Genomic DNA, 23777 nt, shown 5'->3' with positions numbered 1-23777 from the left:
TCGTTGAAGATAGCGTCCTGACAAGGGCTATATTCTACCGTCATATCTTCGACTTCCAAAGACCTTAAGGTCACGGCCTTGCGATGCCACTGCTCGGTTCCAGATCGAAGCTACGCGATTATTGTGTGTTGCGAGACGTACGGTCGAAATACCCATGGTGCGCATAATCCAGTACGAGCAGTGGCTAATACTGCCATCTAATACGACCCTAGTATGTAGCAGCTCCGACGCGGAGTGAGGGTAGCGACCGCACAGTGCCGTTGGGTGTATGCGTTTACGAAAAGAATCGTGCTTGAGCGGTGGTTGTCTTGTCCGATGACGGCATACGAGCCTGAGATTGAGGATGCGAATAGCGCGTCGGGCAGCGGGGGCGATGGCTTGGAAATGGGTTTGCTACACTTCGCAGGGAGTAGATTCAGCGTCTGTGGGTAGTCAATGGAGGACAATAACTGCGTTAAAGTGGGAAGGAGGATTTCGTAAGGATGTATTCAGACAGACAAACACAGCCCCTGGCATCATGCTGTGGTCTTCCTTATACCCCCGTTCTCGCGCCTCGATGGGTGTGATAACGCACTGATAGCGGATCGAGCTTGCTTAGTGGCGCGTGAGATCCGGGTGCACTTTGCGCCTTGGGGTGATCGAAGAAGTGTTGTACAGGTCTAGAGTACAAGGCCCTGTACATCTTGGAATACTCGAAGCGACTGACAGTGTCTCCGGAACGCAGAGTGGTAATGCGACAATGCAAGTCACGACCAAGAATGCAGAATTGTTGGGAGCGATAGGTTTGTATACATGGGTGTCCGTTCCGGATTTCGCGTCGGTGATAGCGTTGGCTGTGGTATCGACAAAGCGATGTGAGCAGTTTCAGTCAGAGCACCACTCTCGTGCGATACCATGGACAAACGGAGGCGGTCGTCGCTGGGAACTGTGGACGAGCCAGGCGCTGGGGCGTGGCATCTGCCCAGCTGGAGACTCACAAGATTAGCGTGGAAGTTTCGCGTAGAGCTAGACTATTTTCGGTACCGTCACGTGCTCTCTGTCATCATCGATCAGCACCAGCAACCTTGGAATCGCGTCGACATCCCGGGTTCGCGTCACTCTCTATTCACGTGCATGATACCTATGTCCTCTACGCAACCGGACTATCGATGATGGCGATATGAATACCTAATGGCACAAGTGCCTTGCCACACGACTGCCACAACTACAACTACCTATCTACGGGAAGACCACTCGAGTCCATGGCGCAAAACGTGGTGTCGCTACCAACGGAGACCCATTCTAGAAGCCCCAGCAATTGAGCGAAGGCATGGTCTACTCAAGCATGCGCCCTTTCCTTTGCCGACGCTGACATCGCAAAGTCGAGTCAACATACGTCATTCGCGAACTTCATTAACTCGAACATCTCAACAGCCAAGCCTCCACTCCGCTGCTGAAGCTGAATTTCGTAGGTAACAATGCATGAGGCTAAGCCCGCGAAGCGAGTTCTTACTCCAACAAACGGTCTGTCATAGCCGGATTGAGTAAAGATGTGCGCTGCACCCCGCGATTCGGGAGACGTTTGGCGGGGATCTATCGTTGGAGAATTGGAGGGGGTGCAGCGATAAGAAGGTTGAGGATGTGTGTGCAGTGCATGGTGCTTCAGTCAGTCTGTCACGAGACAATATGTCGCTCAAAGAGAAGGACCTTGAAGCCGAGCGAAAGGAGCATGTCAGTGTCCATCCAAGCTCTCCTAAAATGATGCGCTGACGACAGAAGATCTTGTTCGACGACAAAAGCTATGGCGGTAGAGACGATCGTGTCAACGTCGAAGATGCTATAGATCCAGCGAATGACTCCTCGGGACCAGCATCGTCACCCATCGAAAGGGACGACAAGGAAACACGTCGCATCATTCGAAAGATAGATCTCAGGCTTTTACCAACGCTCGCTGTCATATATGCCTTCGCGCTCATTGACCGCGTTAATCTTCCTAATGTACGGCATACCCCCAGTCGCAGTTGTATGTCGCATACTGACTCTGTCTCCAGGCGCGTATCGCAGGTATGGATGAGGACCTGGGCCTCTCCATCGGTTCACGCTACTCGATCCTTACTATGATCTTCTTCATACCGTACATAATCTTCCAGTTTCCGGCAAACATAATCATTCGAAAACTCGGCCCTGCCGTATGGCTACCATCTTTGGTCATTTGCTGGGGCGCTGTGACAATCGGCATGGGCTTTACTAACGACTGGACGCAAGCACTAGGATGCCGAGTCATACTGGGTGTGCTCGAAGCTGGCTACTATCCTGGCTGTGTCTTTCTACTGAGCTGTTGGTATGTGAGGTTTGAAGTGCAAAAGAGATTCAGTGGGTTCTACCTACTAGCGCTCCTTGCAAGTGGTTTCTCAAACATCCTGGCTTGGGGACTGAGCGAGATGCGAGGCCTAGGAGGGCTGAACGGATGGCAATGGATCTTCGCAATCGTGAGTCAGGCCCCTGTCTATCTACCTACATCAACCACTGACATATCCTAGGAGGGTGCAATCACCGTTCTACTAGGCTTCATGGGCTACCTAACTATAATAGACTTTCCCGACAAAGCCAGCCAGCCCAGCCCGATCACGAAACGCCCTTTCTTAACCCCCGCGGAAGCCAACATAATTCTGTCCCGCATTCAACGCGACCGCGGCGATGCCGTCGCTGACAAGCTCACTTGGCCAACCATCGCCAAACATCTCCGCGACTGGAAGATCTGGGAGTTCGCATGGCTCTACTTCCTCAACAACGTCGTCGCATACAGCTGGGGATACTTCCTGCCAATCATCCTCCGCAACGACATGGGTTACTCTGTCGCCATGAGCCAGATCCTGTCTTTCCCGCCATATGTCCTGGCTGCCGCTTGGATGTTCGGTACGGCATGGGTCGCCGACAAATATAGGATGCGCGGTGCAATCATCGTATTCAACTGCGCATGGGCAGTCTTGGGAGTATGCATGATGGCTTTCCTCAGCAACGCTCGCGCACGGTATGCCGGAGTCTTTCTAGGCGTCAGTGGTGCGAACGCGAATGTGCCGAGCATATTGAGCTATATGCACAACAACATCGTGGGTCAGATGAAGAGGAGTGTTGCGAGTGCGTTGTTGATCGGAGGTGGAGCTTGCGGAGGTATCGCAGCGTCGAACATCTTCCGACAACAGGATGCGCCGAAGTACATGTAAGTTACATGCATCATGATGTATGGGAATAGGAAGCTGATTTGTACAGACCCGCCATGGCTGTTGTTATCGCTACCCAAGTCTTGAGCATATTACATGTGCTGAAAAACTTCTGGGTCTACTCACGAGCCAACCGCCAGGCTGATCGCGGAGAGAGGATTCTGGAGGGCCAAGAAGGCTTCCGACAAACGCTGTAAATTTTGGGCTGGACTACCCGCCACTATGCCAGCGTACGATGAATATTACGAATATATGCCGCTACGCTATGCTATGCCATGCTATCAAACTCATCAAATAGTACGCGACGTGACAGCTTTCCTCCGCAACGGAGATCCCAGATCCCGTATGCCAAACCGAGACTAACCCATCAATCTCCGCCGCCTCCCACTGTCAACGCTAACAGTGTTGTCTGGCCCGATGCTGATACTCAAGCTGCTGGTATCGTCTTCGCTTGGAGCCCTCCTCCTGTCTCTGTCTCTGTCCCGCCCGCTGACAGCCTGGCTCTTACTCCTCTCGGGTTGTATGACCAGCCACGTTGAGCCGCCCCCTTCATGCTCTTGTTCCATGAGCTGCAGTTGTGGTCCTCCGCCTCTCTCATCTCCTCTTCGCATGTCCCTGTCTCCTCTTCTCACATCAGTTTCGCTTAGTCCTCGCTCGTTTCGGCCGCGCTCTCGACTGGGCTTTGCGTTCTTGGCGGGTGGCGGGGGAGGGAAGAGAGAGGGGAACTTGGCGGTTTTCAGAGGGAGTGTTGTAAGCGACGAAGGTAGCGGGAGAGATTCGATCAGCGTCAGCTTCTCGAGTGGTATGGAAGTGAGAAGAGAAGCGGGTAGGTCGACGGGCGAGCATGCGACTATTGTGTGCCGCAGGTGTGTGTTCGATGCGAAGAACGACAAGTTTTCTGTGTCATGTTAGCGACTTCGCGACCTTCCACCTCGAGCATGCGTAGATACATACCTCGCACTTTTCTTCCTGCTCCGCCTTCCTTGCCAACTCCAGTGTCGATCCAGTCGAAGCTCGTTATCCTGCCGCAGAAGCCAGTCGAGAAGGCTCGTAGCTGACCCAAGTTCCGAACCTTCTCAAGTCGTACAAGGTAGTTGGCCATACCCTCCAAGTTGGCATATATGCGGACGATGATGTCGAGTGAGTCGGCATCTTCGTACAGCTCCCGCAAGTATTCCCTGATCCGTATGTTCAGCTCGTCTGCTAATGCTTCGCCGCCTTGAGCCTTTCGTGTTATGTATTTGTCTTGGAACTGGGACGGTCAGCTGAGATGCACGACTAGAAGTGTACTACAATACATACCAGGAAGCCTTCGGCATCGGCATCTATGAGCACCATAACGAACGGCCGTTTGGACTGCGACTGCAATAGAGCCTCTTCTTTTGCCTTAGACTCTGACAGCTGCCCTTGCATCGTCCGCGTGACATCTGCGATTTCCGCTTGCAACGTCCGCCTGACATTTTGTTCGGAGCCGAGGTCGAGTTCACACTGTGCGAGGCGTGCTTCTGTCTTTTCGAGCTTGTCTAGGAGTTCCTACTCCATCGTCAAAACCATGATGGTACCCAGGAAGCCATCAGCAGCATACCTCAATAAGCTCGCACCTCTTCTCCTCCAGAATCCTAAACTGCGACAACCGATCGCGAAACGTCATCGGAGGTGGGGCAGGCGGGCCCGCAACAACTAATTCCGCCATCTTCAGAACTGGCAAACGTCACGCAATCACCAAAAGGCAGGAAAAGTACTAAACGACAGAAAAATCTGGGGATCCTAACATTTAAGAAGACGCGTTGTTTTGGGCTCCCGCGCAGCGCTAGCTAGTTGTTTTGCATCTGCATGGCCCAAAGTGCGGTGACGCCGCCGGTGCGAAAGATGGCAGGTTCTGATTGGCGGGGCATGTGGGGGAGTTGGGCTCATACGCTGCCTTGGTGTTGGAAGTCACCGGAAGCATACAGAAGCTCGTGAGCTGGCGGGCTGTGTTCTGGTCATGGATGCATTCTTTGCGGCATGCAATATGCGGCGCGAGCCGCAATGGGTCGCGTGAGGCGGAGATGGAGGGGTGATGGGTGCTCTGGAGGGGAGGAGGGGCATATTCTTCGCATTTTAGCCCCTCGTTTATCGAAACACATGTCACATTGCTTCTCTGTCTAATGATACAAAGGTGTTGCGGTTTCTACATACATGCATCTATAGATGACAGCTTTCTTCCACACATCCATAACATCCAACGCTTGCAGAAAACCCCAAAGGTCTTATGACTCACCCAACGAGGAAGCTCATCGGTTACATGACCCGGATGATGTCGGTATCTGGTATCGCAGTTGCCATCACGGCACGACGATCAATCTTTCCTCCAGACGTGCGTGGTAGCTGCTGCCATATCACGGCGCGGGTCGGACGCATGTAAGCGGGAAGATTGAGTCCGCGAAGCAACTTCAGCAGATACCGGCGCGATGCAGCATTGAATGTCCCGGCCATGACAACAACAGCCAGAATCTGCGGTTCTTCCTGCTCTTCGTTACCGTGGAGAACCACGGCCGCTTCCACCACTCTCCCTTTGGCCTGGTCAACAATTGTCCGCGAGACATCTCCAAGCTCGATGTGAAAGCCGCCTACTTGCGCGGTTGACTCGTCCAAGCGTCGCGACGTGACGAAAAGTACCCCAGTATCGTTGATGAAACCCCAGTCTCCTGTCCGAAAACACTTCACACCAGTTCCAGAATGTGTCTGGAAACGATGGTCGTCGGCCTTAGAGCCAAAGTAGCATGGCCCAACACCCGGACCAGCGACCCAGATATCACCAGTCCAAGCTACAGGAAGTGGTCTGCCCAGATGGTCGCCTACCCAGATGTGGTTGTTCGGCAACGCGGTTCCCACAGGGATGAGCTGGCCTTCTTTGTTACCCGCGTACGCCTTGTAGTCGACAAAGCTCATGGAGGAAGCGATTGTCGTCTCAGTCGCTCCGTAAAAGCTTGCAAGCTCCAGGTTGTTGAGTTGAAGCTCAGTGAAGTTGCGAACAACGCTCGATGAAATGTTTTCTCCGCCACTCAACGCGAATTTCCAAGATTTGCAATCCTTGAGCATGTGACGAGGATGTTGGAACCAAAGTGAGTAGTCGGATGGTGTAGCAAGAGTAGTGGTGATCTTCTGGTGCACCATGACTTTGGTCACATTGGCGGGAGATGAGTCTGCGGCTAGGAAGAGTGTGCCTCCAGACGTCAAGGCGAACAGAATCTGGAAGAGCGACATCTCCGACGTCCAGTTGCTGTGCTGCAATACGATCGGCTTCTCTTCTTCGAAGTAGTAGGCAGTGGAAGCCACAAGCACCTTCAAATTCTCGTGTGTCAAAACGACGCCTTTTGGCAGACCATCGGACGACGGAAGATGCAGTCCCACAGCAAGATCGTCTGGCAGCGGCTCCTCGATGTTGTCGAAACCTTCCGTGAAGACCATGTCGCCGCAGAAGAACACGGTACCAAGTTGGAGTTTCAGTGCGTAGTCAACTAGATCTGGCGTGCTGACGATGCAGAACATTGTGTCGGAGTTCTTAGCGATAGGAAGGTTGTCATCAACGGACAGGCGGTAATCTATCGGAACGTAGACACCGCCAGCGCACCATATCGCGATGATACTGCAAAGAAGATCAATGGTTGGTGGACCAAGCACGCACACAGGAGTACCACGAGCGACTTCGTGCTTCTTCAAATCGGAAGACATGGCGACCGCGCGACGTATGAGGTTGACGTAGGTAATCTTTTGGTTTTGTTCGTCCTTTACAGCGACACGATCGGGAGTCGTTGTTGCGATCTGTTGAAGCTTTTCGAGGATGCTGCTGAAGGAGACTTGGTGCTCAGGCCCGGCGCCATACGCCATACTTTGCTCACGCTCTTCTTGGGGTATAAGGTCCATGTCGATGATGCTAGTAGTCTGGCTTTGAGCGACCATTTGCGTCATTGCTTGGATGTACATCTCCGCCACCACTTCAGCATGTTCTTTGTCATACGTCTTCTCGTCCAGGCCAACGAATACAACTAGGTTGCGGTCGAGGTCTTCGCGTACAATTAAGACGAGGTCTTGAACATGCTCGAAGTACATATCGGTAGTCGGAGAGGTAGGATATCCACGAGCAATCCAGTCGAAGGTGACTTGATGGAGAAGTGTCTGCTTCGAGATATTCAACTCGGATAACAAGTTCTTGACTGGTACATGAAGATACCGTCTAGGCACGCCCATGGTCGCTTTAGTCTGCTCTAAGAGTTGGTTGGAGGTGTGTTGCGAGTCGCCCTTGAAACGCACTGGCATAGTATCGCCCTTGCCTTTCAAAGCTCGACCCAGACCAACCACGAAGTCGTCGGTACCAGTGAGCTGTGTGAGTAGGATCTGCAGCGCAGCTAAACCGAAGTTTACCCCGGAATGTTCGTAGTCGTCGCACATGAATCGAATGCCGAAGGAGAGGTTTGCTGAGATGGTTGTCTCGAAGCGATGGAAAGCCGAAACCGCATCGGGGTTGCGAAATCCTCGAGTCGTGAACGGTAACATTGGTAGAGACGTGGGTCGACCTTCCATTTGGGCTGTCCATTGCCACAGACCAGAGGCCGGTAGAGGGGTCATGTGGGAGAGCGGGCTGCTTTCTAGAGTATGGGTCGCCTCGAAAGAGTCGCTAGGGGTCGCTGGAGGCGGTGCAGGCAATGAATAACCGGGTGTGGATTGCGCTCGGCGAGATCGAGTAGGTGCAGCTTGTTCCATCGGATTTTGGGCAGGCGATGGAGATGAGAAAGGATCTTCGTCGAAGTCTCTATCCTGCATAGTCGTGTTAGCCAAGATCTAATACTCGGGCTAGACTGCCAGGGATACTTCGTCGAGTGAATTTGAAGTGCACGGTCGGCTTTTCTACCTCGATCATGGTGTTTAGGCAGCAAACGATCCTTCTTGTTTTCCTTAGCAACCCTAGTAATTGCGATAGGTATAGTGAAGCCAACAGCACTGACCTGCTCGTCACTTTGACATGACGTATGACTCCCTGCGCTTATGAGTCCGCACCGACTATGAGAATGCGCTGAACTGACAACCACTGGTCTCAATTTCTTACTCGGCCAAAATCATGGGTAGCCTCGCAATCTTCCTCAATCCCAGAGACAAGAATGATCTCGCGCCCACCGAAGCACCCGCCACTGGCCTTGGAGATCTTGGCAAACTTCCAAGAGAGCTAAGAGATATTGTCTATGAAGCAGTGCTTGGGGGTGCAGTCGAAAAATACGTCGTTATGTTTGTGAAGGTTCCTGGGGGAAACACCGACATCAAAGCCTACCCCCTGAGACCTTACTACGGCGCAGCATGCATTTCCCAGGTATCATCCGCAATCAGGAAAGATATCACACCAGTCGTCCTCGTTAAATCCCATGTTCAAGTCCGAGGCTATCGCAACATACATCGACTTACTACGCTTCTCACAACCAACAACGCTTTTGGCAGCCTAAGATCGTTGATATCAGGAGGCATGCACAACATCAGAACTTTGCTCAGTCACATAGACAAGTTCCCAGCGCTCCAGAGCCTCCGTATCGGAATGTGTACAAGTGTGTTGGCGCGAGTCGAATACAGAGTCAATGAGCCAACAGCAGACTCCGTGGCGAAAATAGTGCAGAAGTACAGGTTGGAGAAACTACTCGTGTGCACTACTCTGCGATATCTCACGTTGAATGAGTTCAGTTCCGACGTCTGCATATGTAAAGATCAGTCCAATGAGAGAGCGCTACGCGGTTTGGGACTATGGTTGACGAAGGAGTGCGAGGAAAGAAAGATCAGCGTGCGTGTCGGACTTGTGCAAATATGTGAAGGGGAGCGTAACGGACGTTCGCGGGGGCATGCGACGACCAGTAAGAGGCTCTATTAATGATGGTGGAAACCGAGGGGGCGGCTGGCTGATGGACGAGCCTTTGCTGGCGTTATCTGTTAGCAGGAGAATACAACAACAATCCCAAGATACCACTAAAGAAACCTCTCACTGTGACAGGAATGCTCCAAGCTGTCCGATATGACAGTAGTGTTGGCCGAGCCCTATGCAAATGCGATGACTACCAATTTGTGTGCACGGCAAGACTCCAGCGAACAGCGGAGGTTTCGGTGAAACACGCGAGGCCTTGTTACACTCCTGCGCGAAGAACCCTCGTGGTCCTTCAGGTATGGGTCGTAACTCGAATATTAGGGCCTTCGCAAAGATATGCATGGTCGCACATAAAGAGAGAGGATACGCATGAGACCTCGATAGTGTAGACGCGGGAGATGGTGCTGGAAAAGAGGATGGAAAGAGCGTCCAGGGGCGGCCGCATGTTTGGAAAGTGCTATGAGCTTGCCAAGCCACTAGCGCGCGGCGCGCGTCGGCACGCTTCTCACGTGTCTCCTCTCCTCCACCCGAGATACAACGCGTTCATGACCGTCATGGTTGCACTCCTACAGGTCGCATTGCTATGAAGAGAACGTTTGAACCTCTAAAGTACACCAGGATATGGAAAATGTCTCTACGCGGACTGCCCGGCGTCAGCAACAACGGTCTGGCCAACCAAAACGCGTCGCGTTCTCAGCCGGCGAACTTAGCGCGCCAGCATCATGACACCATGACACCATGGCACGCTTGCTTGTCAAACCTAAACTTTGACCTTCTCCGTCTGTTCCTCGACGATAAACTTCCACATCACCTCTGCTGCCGTCTTTGCGCCGTCCATGGAATTCAACGTCTCCGCTAGCATCCGCGCGCTCGCTGCATAAGAAGGATCCTTGAGCACCGTCAACACCGTGCTGCGAATGTTCTTGGCCTTCCAGAACTGTTTCTGCACGCGAATACCTGCTCCAGCATTCATGGCGTTGTCCAAATTCGTCTGCTGCTCGACTTGTAGCGCGACACCGACAATAGGCTTTCCTGCAGCCAAGGCACATTGGACAGTCCCTTGACCTCCATGTGTGACAATGAGGTCGGCGAGCGCATTGGCAGCCGGTGCTGGGATGAATCGATCAGTCACCAGGAGCCGCGCATCTCCGCCAGCGATCTCAATTGCCTTGTCGATGTCGCAGATGGATTTCGAAGCCAGCACGACTGCGTTCCAATTGTCGTCAGGGTTCAATCGTAGAGCCTTGATCGCTTCGAACAAGAACTCTTCCGTTCCCGAGCTGCCCATTGTAACTAGGATCGATGGACCAGGACCCTTTGTCAGATGTGCCGATATGTCTTCGTCCAGCTTCGAGTCGTTTCGCGCGTACAAAGGACCTGTGAGGACTATGTTCTTTGGGAGGCGGTGCAGATATTCTTGATGGAATACGGGGTGGTCGTTGACCAAGTTGAGATCGGCCATGTTCATGTCGAAGAGGGAGATGGGGCCCGTGACTGGCCATCCGCAGGCTGCTGCTGCTGCTCCTAGGCGCTTCTGTCGGAAGATAGGAGCGTTCACCATCAAGCCGCTGGCCCACCATGCCATGCGCTGTCGGACTGGTCGTGGAAGCCGCGTGAACAATGGCATCATATCTGGAAGATCGCGAATCAGGCCGTGAGCAAAGGCCCCAGGATGCAACGGAACCGGGAGGAAGTTGATCGTTCGGATCCCTAGGAGTCGCGCAGCAATAGACGCTGGAGCCCACATGCCATGGAACACAATGTCCGGCTTCAACTCTTTGAACGCTGCAAGTTGGCCATCGATGAATGACTTTGCGATTTCTTCTGAACCGAAGAACTCGGGCCAGTCCCATCCAAGGTCATGTGCAACGGAGACGCCCTTCACGCGTGGTTGAGCTGGGACAATGTTGAAGCCAGCGTCCGTGATTTGATATTCGAACCGCGCGCCACAGGACAGAAAGTCGATTCGCAGATTGATATTGGACGGGCACATATCCCGTAACGCGATAGCCATTGCAATGGCACGTGTCGTGTCTCCAGCGTCTTGCCATGCTACGCTGAGGACGATGTGAACGTGTTGGGAAGCCATAGTGCCAGATGTTGCACCTCTTATCGCAAAAGAGAAGGTTGAACAGTAACGACGATCAGCCTTCCAGTACTGACTGGGTTTCAAGGTGTCCTGATGTATCGGCTCTTATACAAAACACCATAAACGTCGCCATGCAGATATGCACCATTCTCTAAATGCGGCGTCGATCATATTCGTCTCTCCACTATGATCTCCGAAACAACAGGTCCGACATGAGCCGCATTGTACAGCTGCGGCTCATTCTCACCATGCCAGAGCTTATCAGCGTCAGCTCACCATCTGGATGAAAGCTCGTAACTGCTATACGATAGCCGCCCCATCGCTGCGCATTACTTGAGACCGACCCAGCTAGGTGGCATGACCATGCTACGACGCCTGACAGCTGTGGGGAACCGTGGGAAGTGCGATCCGGTATCGACTTAACATTCGGTCCTTTGTGAGATCGGATCACTAATTGCGTTGGAGCATCTGACGTGTAGTACGGCCACGTTCGCGCCAGCTGTGAGTGGAATACATGGGCTGACGAACCGTGCGCGGCGAGATGAGACGTCTGGAAACGCCATTGGCATATAATGCTTGTCGCTAGTCTTGTTGTTGGCTCTTACAGATTGCACAGCAGACTGCCTGCCTGAGTACGACCTGGTGGTGGTTGTCAGCAAGCTTTAGGTTTACGAACAACCAATGGTATACACGCAATCTCGGAGCTGGCCCGGATGACGCACCTATCCGACCCCCAAAACCACCGAAGTGTGGTTTCACCGCGAGAAGGGCGGCTTCACGGCGATGATCACGCCCGTGTTGGCAGAGCAGATGCATGTCGGAGCCTGATAGCAATACCGACCCAACCGTCTATCATCTCAATCAAACAGAAATGATATCGCAAAAGTGGGGCTCAAGCATCCATATGGTTAATAAAGCTTCGCTAGATCTCGGCTTTGCTTGATTGCTCGTCCTGGACGTGGGATGATCAGCGACATGGCTTGGAAGCTTCGCTTACGCATTACCTGGTCGGTGAGCTACGAATCGGAAAGGCCCCGAAGTCTGCTACCTTGCGAAAATCAAGGAACGTGTTGTAAGCTTGCACATTTTCGCTCCTCACAACACGTAGGACGCTTGGAAACAGCACCAAAGACGACAGACTTCAAGCAGACAACGACAGGAAGGAAGAACTAATGGCTAATACATTATGCATTAATGGCAGAGATACGATGTGATATGGTATCCGCCTTATCATCATTACACGCTAAAGGACCTCGCATTCATCCATAAATCTAATTCCGGGAAAGAAGGACCAGCTTCGTCACCTGCGAACTTGCTTCCCCGGGCCCAGTTGATCACGGAGGTCGGGGTTAATGGTGGCTGTCAAATACGACGCAAACTGCCCGCTTTGCCTAAACATCTTCTTCAAAGCTGGCGCGGGCTCCGCCACCGCCGGCTGGTTCCCTTCTTGCCGACCCGCACCATTGGCTGGGGCTTTCAGGATACCACGGGGCTGCTGTGGCTTTTGATCCCGCTTCTCATCGAGTCGCTGTACGGACGTGTCTGGCTTTGCTTTGACGCTTCGCCATTCCATGCCTACAGCAGCTGGTATCGCAAGACAAGCTATGACAAGTGCCGCAAAGAACGTTCCATGGGTCAGTGAGTCGTTGTAGGCTGCGAGTATCAGGGCCTTGATAGCTGGAGTGACACCAGTCGTCAGGTTCGTGGCTCCTGCGTCTAGGATCTTTTGAGGGTCCAGACCTCCGATTTGCTCCAGACCAGACGAGAACTTGTGTATGTACAAATTCTGGCCGACGGCTGTGAAGACTGCGCCGCCGAGTGTTTGGAACAGCGAAAGCACTGCCGTGCCGGTTGGAACATCCTCTTTTGGTAATATGGTTTGCACGGCTATGTTCGGGTGTTGCATCGTGCAGCCAACGCCGAAGCCCACAACGATCTGCGTTCCAATCCACATGGCGTTATCGGTTGTCATCTCCCAAGTGGTGATGAGACCAGCTCCGATGGCCATCAAGCCAGAGCCAAGGATCATGAAAGGAGTGTAGTATCCGATGCGCTGTACTAGGGCTCCCGACATGATCGAGCCAAAGACAACTGAAAGAACGAGCGGAATGGTGTTGATTCCGGACTGCATCGCAGATGCACCTTTGATGGCCTGGAACCACAGAGGAACGTAGATGGAGACTGTGAGCATGGTCGCGCCTACACAGAATTGGGATGCGCTACCGAAGGTAACGCTGCGCTGGAAGATGATGCGTGCGGGTAAAGTTGCTGTGGTATGCCTGGTAACGTATTGCCACAGCACGAATGCTATGAGCAGCATTGCGAAGGCGACAAGGAGTATGACCATTCGCGGTGAGGTCCAAGGGTAGTCGGCTGCGCCCCATTCTAGCGCTAGCAAGAGACAGGTGATTGATGGAAGGAACAATGCGGTGCCCAAGGGATCAAGTTGTCGTATCGTCTCTCCCCACGTCTTGAGTTGCGGCTTCTTCTCATCCAGCTTCAGCAGCAAGCACACTACAAGGAGAGTAAAACCACCGAGTGGGAGGTTGATGTAGAAGCACCATCTGGTCAATGTCAGTATGCATTTCACATGCGATTTGTTAACGATATTACTGACCTCCATGTTGCGCTGCTGCTAGTGAACGCACCGCCTAGCAAGGGACCGGCCACACTTGCGACGCCAAAGCATGCGCCGAAGAGACCCTGCAGCATGGGTCGCTTGGCCAGCGGTACAGTGTTGAACATGATCAGGATCGCGCCGGTGAAGATACCGCTACTCCCCAGGCCCGCGACAGCACGCCCAACGATGAGCATATTGCTATTCCGCGCAGCGCCGCAGATGATGCTTCCGAGTTCGAATAAGAAGATGCCGGATAGGAAGACTGGTTTGGTGGGAAAGAAAGTGTATATCCGGCCATACAGCAAGATGAATCCGGCTGCCGTAAGCATGTACGCGCTACCATACCATCCGATATCGCCAATGCTGCTGAACTCGTTCGTGATGGCGGGGATTGCTGGACCAATGATGGTTCGGTCAAGAGCGACAAGGAAGATCGAGATGTACAACGAGAGCATTATGATCGCTGTCTTCGCAGTGGATGGGTATGGAGATGGTGCCTTCGGCGCTCCTCTTTGTCGTTCGATGTCATAAACGGTCGGTGGCTCATCAAAAGGTTCGTCGCTCATCGAATGCGCATCCCGGAGATTACTCCTGCGGTAGTTTCGGTCTGGGTATTTGCCCATTGCAGGGCTGAGAGGTCCGTCCATGATGCTCTCGTCGTCGAACTTGAAGCTCGTGGGACTGGAGTAATTTGTATCATCGTATGGGTCCATTATGACTGGTACGTGATCGCCATCCTCGGATGTTGACACCCGTCTTATTGTGTTCCGGCGGAAAGCTGGGTTGGCTGCATTAGCCTCGTTGGCTTCATTCAGCCGCAATATCCCTTCTAATGCCATTAGAGTGCTTGCCCGCAGGTAAGGTCGGATTTCTTGTAGATCTTCTCGTAGGTTGTTGGTTGTGTAGGAGGTAGCGCAATCCCGCCTTTGCGAGTATGGTTGTGACTGGGCGAGATCTTGGGCGAGGTCTTGTCCTTGTGCGTTGTAAGAGATATATGAGGCTGTGCCTAACCGTGCTTGGTCGGTTGCTCGATCGAACGCAGTCTCGCAGTTGTCAGCCAGATCTTGGAGGATATCAGAGATCAAGCTGCGCTCTTCCGAGTTGGTGCGAGCGTGCCATCTGAGCTCGTGTGTAGATTGTGTAGCTTGTGTAGATGGGCGTGATGATATAGATCCAATGATGGAGAGCGCGGCGGGGCGTGCCCCTCGGTACTTCGATATGGACGGAGGAGGCGCCGCCATGATTTTCCCAGTCTCGAGAGTAAGCCTTAGGTATCAATCCGGATATATTGGATGCGTGCGCTGAAGCCCGATTTGTCGCTTGCAGCCGAACGTACGAGAGGTCCACAGAAACGAGACGGTAACAATATGCAGAGATATACGGACATGAGCTATAGGGGTGAAGAGTAATATAGTCATAGACAGACGTCGATTCTTTGCATGAACGTCGCATGAACAGTCCAAACAAGAAGCACATCTCAGTAACACATCTAACAGACCAAGAAATATTCCGCAGTCGCATCCGCAGCACGACCATGAGGCGCAACGGTGCAGTCAGACGGCGATTACCTCTGGCGAATGCGACATGCTTCTCGCACACCACCCACAGCCATCAAAAGCATCGGCGCGCCAGCTTCAAAACCACCGATGTTCCACAACTTGGCTTTACGCCACAGAGCTTCTCGTGCGCGTCCGATGGCGTCTATTAATATGAACCGGGTAGACCCTGAGCTGTCAGAGGTGGGTAGCTTCATTATGCTGCATGCGCGCACCGCAGCGACTCTCGTGTTGTGTACAAGGTTATGCAAAGTCAGCAATGTGAGGTCGGTGATTACGCTGGGGAGCCGACCAGCGCTGCGAGATTATTGAGTTCTGCCGAGACACATCAGGCAACATGTCAGAGAGCTGTGAGGGCGTCTTTCCAAAGTGAACATGATGCAGATGATGGAGCATGACGCGGAGTGACGTCTCAGGCACTCAGAAAAACTGGTGGAGGATGTTGGCGATGAGAAGAGGACGGAAAAGCAAGTGGGCCTTAGCTCTAGCGTGACTGAGACTGCAGCTGACGTGAAGGAAAATACGCATCATACGAATGGCATCTCTTCGCCTCGCCACTTGCTTGTCCCGTCACAACACAAACCCATCATGCATTCGTTGCAGGAGGCCTTCGACTGCAAGTACAAAGATGTCGCAATCCGCATCTGCATCATTCTATAGTCATGAGAGTTCGATAGCTTCCCAAGGTTAGTAGCCGGCCCGACATCGCAGCTCAACACATCGTCATGACCGCTCATCACATTCCGACCCCGCGCGACCCTTACACACCCTAGACAGCCCTGCGCAACAGCAGCGCCCCTACAACAAAGATGAAGGCGTTCTGGATGCGACACCTCAATGCGGGTGATCGCCATGATCTTCTCAGGGGGCCCACTTGAGGCAAGCAAGCCCTTCCCGCGGCGGATAGCATGCATAGCCATCTTAGAATGCAGGTACGGTTTCAGAGGCTTCTAGCTTCGCTGGTCTTTTGTCAGTTTGCGGGGTGCATTGTTGTTCAACAGGGGAAGAGTGGAGGCGACCGCAAAAGCAAATGGCGCCCCTGAACCAAGATTCGCAGGACGGGTCTGCAGAAGCAAAGTCGCACCTCGTACAAGGAAAACGCGGAACAGATCTGCGGCCTACATCAGCATGTAAACATGCGAAGTAGGTGATACAATGTCGATGTAGGCTCCAGGCCTGTTCAGGGTTTTCTCTTACGTTGACGTGGTCGGGACGCCAAGCTATGTCGCAACACGACCGCAAGCCTTCATGTCGCGGCATGATGCTGGCGGTCGAAAGAGGGGTGGAGTTCAACCGTTGCTCGTTGAGGCGCAACAGGTACGTCACAATCAGCGGGCCGCGGGTCATGACTTAGAACCTGTGGTGGAGACGGCGGATCAGATACCAGAGCCTAGAGATCGACCCAGCATGCGTCAGGAACGAAAACATTGCGAACTACGTCGACATTGCTTCCACATTCGCCTGTGTCGATGTGTCGATGTGCCGATACTGGTACTCTTGTTCCTCCTTGAGATGGTCTTTGGCTAACATGAAGTAATGGTAATTGATCTTTGTTAAGGCGGGTACTTTGATCTGTGCAGTGTAGTTGGCGTATCCGTATGAGATCAAAAAGCTGGACCAGTATTTTTGGGTCGACGATCGGATACTTGATGTCAACGTAGCTTTGAGGGTGAGGTAGAACATTCGCCCTCGTGCAGCCTACATCAAGATGAAAACAGACAAAGCTAGCATCCTGGCGTTGACGTAGGCTCCAGGGTGTTCAGGTTTTCCTAGGATGAGGTGCCACGACAAGGTACGCGAAGTGGATCAAACATGGAAGGCAAAGCTGGTTTTGAATGAGCGTGGGGTATGCTGACTACAAGTAACAAGAGCTTCGTGATGCATACAAGATTCGCTGGATGAATCTGCTAAAGCAAATGTGGAACAGGCTGCCCATCTCAAGCGAGAAAAACCTGAACAGGTTTGCAGACTACATCAAGACAAAAATGTGCAAAGTGGTCGACCCAACGTCAAAGTAGGCTCCTGGGTGTTCAGTCTTTTACTAGGTTGGCGTATAGCTGCCATCTTCAATGCCAAAGGGGAGTGTCTATCATTTCTTTGCTGTAACGTTAATGCGCAGACATGTCTCAATCAATATCACGAGATATGGCAAGGCCCAGAACTCAATCACGCATGTGCAGAACGAGCGAGTTTGATGACAGGATATTTTATAGACTTGATCTAAAGGTAAAGACAGGAAGTGGAATCAAACGATCGCCGAATCAAATCCGCCAAGAGCTATCCCATCACCGCCCAGATGTGCCGCAGCAGAAGTCTTGCGAAGTCCGAGAACTATTGCAGGACCACGCTTCATAGAAGAGTGAGTGCTGCTGCCGACCTAATATCAAACGGAGTGTTCAAGATCCCAGAGTTGCCTCTCCCTTTGGAACTTGCCCTGACAGATCATAGTGTCATCGAAGAGTGGTATATTGCACATTCCAACGGTGTTGAATCGTTCGAACTCTTCTTTCGTCATACCCGCGGACTTTGAAACGAATCCTCGGTCCATTTGGGCAACCGCGTTGGCCGTTGTCATGCAGTTGCGAAGAGTATTAGAGGTCATGACAGGGGTGTGCCGGTTGTTGACAGGGGGCCACTCTCCCATGAGCTTCTTATGGTCCTTGAGACAATCTTCATGGCAGCTCCTGTACGCTACGTTGCATTGGAAAAATCGGACCTCCGTCAAAGTAGTGTTGCCAATGGCAGATTGGATCGATATGGGCGTAGGGTCCGAGGCGTGGTCATCAGCGCAATTACCCAAGCACGTGCTGTAGGTATACTCGTTGTATAGGTCGCCAGGGTACCGGTCTTTTTGAGCGGCGAAGGTTACGGCTTCGAGTGCGTGCAAGGCGGCTTCTTCGTCCCCGTTGGAGTTCTGACGGGCAGCCTTACTCGAGTTAGTACGGGTATGACTTGTGGCTCAGTAAGGAAGACTAACGAGACCGGCGGGAGCCGCAGTGAAGGTTGTGGGCTCGGATGCCAGAATAGGCTCCGGCTGTGAGGTGAGAGTTAGTCTAAGATCACGGAAGATGGTAGACTTCCTACCTTGGCAATGGTCGAAGTAGTAGGAGCACGAGGTATCATGGCTGTTCTAGCCATGAGGCAGCCATATGCCAACCAGAAGTAGCCTAAGGCTATCATAGTTGTTCGTTGAGAGTGACAATGATGTGATAGCTGGAAATGCCAGGCGAGGTGGGGTGAGACAGGTGGATTGAGTGGAGTGAGTGGAGTGAAGATGGTGTGCTGGACCTGTCTATAGGCGTGTCGCGCTCGTTTTATAACAATCCGCCCCGTAACGCAGTTCGGTCTTAAAGACCCTTGAATTAGTTGAGCGCCCCGGGTCGGTCCCCTCCTGGCTCTTGCGGTAATGTTTCGATCGATTTACACCCTCTATTTCCCCCCTTTTCCGTTGTCCGGGTATACGCCAGCCATTGGATGTAGCCACGTTGTTGGCTTACTGTTGACTCCCAGCTCAACGACTTCTGTCTTCTACGACCCAGGGCAAGCAACTCCGCACCCTTAGATCATGATGACTGGTGCTACAGTATTTTACGACAATGAAGTACCCCAGGGTCGCTTGTCCTTGTCATTCGAAGATCATAGACCACCATATCCGTGACACCCGAAGCAAGCAAAGCCGAGTTACAGCGTAGTAGAGTGGCGGGCCGGTCGGCTTGTGAAAGCGCAGCAATGTGGTTCGGATAAGTGTGTTCATCGGAATCTGCGCCGACGGGTAGGCACGTTACTGCAACACCACCCACTCTTGTATCGTGAAGGGCCGGAATTAAGTTCATTGTTTCCAACTACCTGGGCAGGTAGGCTTGGCGATCGATACCGAAGATTCCAGGGTTTTCTTGTGATCTATCAACACGCCGTATACTGTCGACTAAAGAGTAATGGGGTCATTTCGTATCAGCGGGAGTAAGAGCACGTCAACCTAGGGAAACCTAACCAGGTCTGCAGCCTACATCGACATAGAAACACGCAAAGGAGGTGATCCAACGTGAATGTGGGCTCCAGGCCTGTTCAGTTTTTCGTTCTTGCGTAAGGTGACAGGGCAACAGCCTAGGATGCAAGCGCTGTTTCTTGTTGGTTGTTCGTCGTTGGTAAGTCGAGTAATCGCGAATGAGGTCATCGATGGAATGCCAAGTGCCAAGAGTGGGCCGTTCCCGAATCTTCCGCGACATTTGACACTGCATCCACAACATCAATCCGGCACCTTCAAGACTTCATTACCGAAACACACTCTCCCAATAAGTGGACTTACCCGGAATTCGGCTCTTCGCTGGCGGTACTAGGAACCACATCAGTCAACGCGATGACATCCATATGGTTGCCGGTTACTACGTCAACACTTCCAAGACCGCTGCGCATGTACAACGCTGCATCATCATTCTTATCTTGTGAGTGATGAAGGTATGTTATGGCATTATGGGCCTCGAATAGGAACAGATGCTTCCGCATACCCGAGCTCCGCGGTATACTGTGAATGGATGTCTTTCCCGAGAGCTGACGCAAAACCCTGGATCAGCTCCTCGACCCTGCTTCCGAGACACATGCAGGTACTCAGGGTTTCAACAACTTAGAGAACTAACCTACCTAGGCATGCCGCGAAACGGGCACCCAACCGACATTGGGATCAGTATCTACCCTGTAATCCAACGTCTGACGAGTCGATCACATTGCCGTACAAGTTATGCCAGTCACATCAATGTCTATTGAAGACTGTTGAGCCTCATCGTGGACAGCAACGGCGTTTTATTCGCACAGAGACATATGTGGATCATACATCAATACTCTGTCTGCGGCCAGCGTGCTTGAAACTCAACGATCAGTCGGGAAGCTACATCATCATTGGATATGTCAATTCTCGTGTTACTAGATCGATGTATCCCTCTCTATGCATCTTGTTCTCGTGTTATGAGCTTGTGACTAGTCACTGGTATTCACAGCTTGCACGCATATCTCCGACACATCATCGCTGACCGTCATCGATTCGAATCGCTGTTCATAATACGCATGGGCAGTATCGAGCCCACCTCACTCGCCTGCACAAGAAGCATCCACGATGCGAGTTCTCCGCGAGATATGTGGCGCTTTCTTATTCTTCAAGACTGCTGTTGGGTCTCCAACCCTAGGCTCCATGGCGTCGCTGAATAGTAGCTTGACGAATGTCACCTCAGAACCGCCAGAAGATCGCCGTGGGCTTGACTGTTATAACAACCCTTATTGCGATTACAAGAACGAGTCCCTTCCAACCTGGCATACGGATTGCGATTTTCCAAGAATCAACATACGCGTGTGGAGGGAGAATCGTGTCGAAGATTCATTGTGGCTGAACCATAAGTTCATGGACTACTTATCGTTGAAAAAGAACGAGCAGGGTATAGCCACAGATGAGGAGACATTTCCCGCATACATGCTCAAGCGTTATGCCCCGAATGCGGCCCCTAGCAGCATGCTCTGCGATGGATTGGGAATGTGCAGGGTGAGTCTCTTTAAGCTTGTTTGCAATGAGTTTCGCTAACCAAATCAATAGGCTCCGAGCTGCAAAGACATCGGACAAAAGCACGATAAAGTCACGAAGCGCCGAGCTATGATGTTCTTCGAATTCGTATCCGGTCTCGACCATTCCTTCCACATCATGAGCGAAGCGACGCAGGACAACTGGCGCCACATCCTTGAGGATATCGAAAATCTTGTCAAGATGTTCACGTACGCCGATGAGCAGCAGGATGCAGCGGCCAAGAAGGAAGCCAAGAAGCAGAGGCGCATAGCACAGATGGAACTGGCCTTTGGTATCATCACAGCAGTTTTCGGGTTACTTGGTGCAGGCATGAACGTTCTGAATTATGAGACCACCAACACTGCGAACGTCCTGAATCGCTTCCTTTGGGGGCAGAGGTCAGCGTCATTTTGGCAGCGCTCGATCAATACATTCACTACATTGGCACGCAACAACGGCCGACTGAGTACCTGGAGAGCGCCTCAGAAACTCTTTAACGGCGAACTCATCGGACCCTTGCAGAGTATGTAACAGCATCGCCATGATCCTTATATATGCTAAAACCTCACAGAGCAATGGACTATCGCCAGCGCGGCCTATCTAGGCTTGCAAGGTCTAACGAAGGAGGTCGTCAAAGAGATCAATCACAAGAAGGACATGTGAGATGAACACCACAGCTTGTGGAGATCACGATACTAACGTTGAACAGTAAAGGTTTTGAGAAGACTCTCAGCGCGGTAGAAGGCGAGCTGGCGCTACTCGACACTTCCGCCACCGAAGAGGCGCAGAATGCGATGCAAATCATCACCACAGGCGGTACCACTCGAGACGGACACAATATAGTGCACCTGTACAGGTCCTTGTTCTTCTATGGTTCAAATGTTGGATTTCGAGCATGGGCATCTTTCATGATCGAGATGAGATCCTACGCAACGATCGTCAACGCTTTATGGTATGTTAGGCGGTAATCTTCAGGAGCAAAGTCTGACAGTGTGCAGGAAGACAGAAGGCGTATACATCGTCGAGTCTTTGGTCAAAAGCGGGGACTGCGACAGCGACGACCGCGGGCCAGCAGACCTCAAAGTCTGCCTGACCGAACGGCCCGAACGGTCATACTGGGTTTATGCCATCTCAAACTACGACGACAAGAAGCTACGGGCCCCTCCAGGGTTGGAATACCTCAACACGACGCACCCATTCCACGGGATCTGGCTCCAAGACGTCGTCCGATCTTCCCTGTGGTGGGTTGAAGTACACAGACCTAGCTCGTTGCAACCGGAGTGGGTGCATGACGCATCGTCATCATCTGATTCTGACACCGACTCTGACTCTGACTCTGACTTTGACGAGTACGCTATTCCAGCCATCAACATCACTTCGTTTGCCGGCAATACCACGTACCTTGACGACTACGGGAATGTACCAGGCACATTTCGCATACCCATCTGCCACAGCTGGAACGGTGAGGCCATCTCGAGTATCAAGAGTAAGCACAAGGTCAACGGACCCTGTCTCTGCGATGCCATGAACCCACAGGTGGGGAGCTTCTGGGAACAAGCAAACAATTGGACTACGGCAGCCACGAAGTTCTTTGTAAAAGAAGGTGGCTTCTTCAACTTCAACAACTATGGGAAGATCTGTGGAGGCAAGTGTGACCATGTGGGTAGCTGGGCGTCTCTACTAGGCCTTGGCAAAGACGACAAGCCAGCAAAGCACATGAAGAAGGCTTGGGGCCGCCATTGTCATGCCAAGGGGTGGAAGCACTGGCCACTGGGACCGGCACAGTTGGTAGACGAAGAGTCTACGACCTCATCGAGCGCACCGGCGGCTTCAGGTACGCCTGACGACCCAGACGTAGCCCCAGAGCCGCCGTTTCAACCGACCCCGACCCGTGATCCCATCGTCCAAGCTACAACCGAGTTGCTTACTCACGAGACACGCTACCCGAAGAACACCCCCAAGAACATAACGCGGCAAGGTGACTGCAACGGGCCATATTGTATCGTCGACGCCGTCTACCAGATCACAGAGCAACACTACGAGTACACGGTCGACGCTTCAGTGCGGCCTAACGACCAAGGTTGCTTCCTTGGCGACATATGGTGTTTTGAGCAGTCCGCCCACGACCTCTGCGAACAGTTCGACGACGAAGATGAGATGGCAGCCGAAGCCGAAGCCGAAGCAAATGGAGAAGAGGAAGAGGAGGTCGGCTCAGACGAGGACGAGTATGCGGACTTTATCCAAGACGACGAGACCCCAGATGGTGACGGCACTGCTGGTGGCAACAGCACTTCAGACGGTACCAACAATGTAGACCCCACCGGCACTCCGAACGGCGACAAAAATACAAACGACCCGAAGAAGGACCCTTCATCCGAGAAGACCGAAGGCGAGAAGGCCCTTGAAGCAGAGACCGACTTGGCAAACAGACGAGCGGCGTGTTTCTGCCCTGGAGTCAACGGTACAGAGGGTCAACCCGGTATCAACTGCTCTGCCGGCAAGATCACCACGAAGACTACCACTATCAAAGGCCGGATGAAGCAAACAGTCACCCCGTTGAAGCCTTTCTCGAGCAAGCCGACCGCTTCCGGAGGTGCAGGTGGAGGCGCCGGTGGAGCTGCTGGTAAAGCTGCAAGCGGAGCTGCAAGCGGAAGTGGAAGTCCAGTCATTCACTGGGCTACCGTCACGGTGGAGGAGAAGCGAGATGTACTGGCTGAAGTGTTGAGTCTGGCTCCGCCTACGGAAGTGCCGAGTCTTGCTACGCCCATGGAGGTGCCGAGTCTGACTACGGCTATGGCGGCGCCTGTGTTTCTGACTGGTAGCTTCTCTTCGTTCGCTGCGTTCCCGACACTGGACATGGCCTGAGGGACCCTATTCAAGGGGAAA

General features: G+C 52.6%; 7 protein-coding genes across 7 annotated transcripts; 2 read left to right on the top strand and 5 right to left on the bottom strand.

Moving 5' to 3' along the window:
• Positions 1–1665: 1665 nt before the first annotated feature.
• Positions 1666–3397, top strand: J4E84_007347 (uncharacterized protein; the record flags this gene model as incomplete). Its single annotated transcript, XM_049389932.1, has 5 exons — positions 1666–1710; positions 1759–1977; positions 2031–2468; positions 2520–3199; positions 3250–3397. The coding sequence occupies 5 exons, from the start codon at positions 1666–1668 to the stop codon at positions 3395–3397; spliced, it is 1530 nt and encodes a 509-aa protein (XP_049242232.1).
• A 162-nt stretch (positions 3398–3559) lies between these two features.
• Positions 3560–4538, bottom strand: J4E84_007346 (uncharacterized protein; the record flags this gene model as incomplete). Its single annotated transcript, XM_049389931.1, has 3 exons — positions 3560–4098; positions 4155–4452; positions 4503–4538. The coding sequence occupies 3 exons, from the start codon at positions 4536–4538 to the stop codon at positions 3560–3562; spliced, it is 873 nt and encodes a 290-aa protein (XP_049242231.1).
• A 942-nt stretch (positions 4539–5480) lies between these two features.
• Positions 5481–8003, bottom strand: J4E84_007345 (uncharacterized protein; the record flags this gene model as incomplete). The annotated part of the gene is made up of 1 exon (XM_049389930.1): positions 5481–8003. One exon carries the CDS (start codon positions 8001–8003, stop codon positions 5481–5483), a length of 2523 nt encoding a protein of 840 aa, XP_049242230.1.
• A 1838-nt stretch (positions 8004–9841) lies between these two features.
• J4E84_007344 (uncharacterized protein) lies at positions 9842–11170 on the bottom strand (the record flags this gene model as incomplete). Its single annotated transcript, XM_049389929.1, has 1 exon — positions 9842–11170. One exon carries the CDS (start codon positions 11168–11170, stop codon positions 9842–9844), a length of 1329 nt encoding a protein of 442 aa, XP_049242229.1.
• Positions 11171–12470: 1300 nt separating this feature from the next.
• Positions 12471–15031, bottom strand: J4E84_007343 (uncharacterized protein; the record flags this gene model as incomplete). Its single annotated transcript, XM_049389928.1, has 2 exons — positions 12471–13734; positions 13788–15031. 2 exons carry the CDS (start codon positions 15029–15031, stop codon positions 12471–12473), a joined length of 2508 nt encoding a protein of 835 aa, XP_049242228.1.
• Positions 15032–17729: 2698 nt separating this feature from the next.
• On the bottom strand, positions 17730–18526 carry J4E84_007342 (uncharacterized protein; the record flags this gene model as incomplete). The annotated part of the gene is made up of 3 exons (XM_049389927.1): positions 17730–18272; positions 18324–18380; positions 18431–18526. 3 exons carry the CDS (start codon positions 18524–18526, stop codon positions 17730–17732), a joined length of 696 nt encoding a protein of 231 aa, XP_049242227.1.
• A 2338-nt stretch (positions 18527–20864) lies between these two features.
• On the top strand, positions 20865–23756 carry J4E84_007341 (uncharacterized protein; the record flags this gene model as incomplete). The annotated part of the gene is made up of 5 exons (XM_049389926.1): positions 20865–20873; positions 20925–21414; positions 21463–21550; positions 21601–21843; positions 21890–23756. 5 exons carry the CDS (start codon positions 20865–20867, stop codon positions 23754–23756), a joined length of 2697 nt encoding a protein of 898 aa, XP_049242226.1.
• Between the last annotated feature and the right edge of the window lie 21 nt (positions 23757–23777).

The sequence above is a fragment of the Alternaria hordeiaustralica genome (genome assembly GCF_023758085.1).
Source record: "Alternaria hordeiaustralica strain BMP 2776 chromosome Unknown scaffold_16, whole genome shotgun sequence".
NCBI lineage: Eukaryota > Fungi > Ascomycota > Dothideomycetes > Pleosporales > Pleosporaceae > Alternaria > Alternaria hordeiaustralica.
This window is presented reverse-complemented; position numbering and strand designations above follow the sequence as displayed.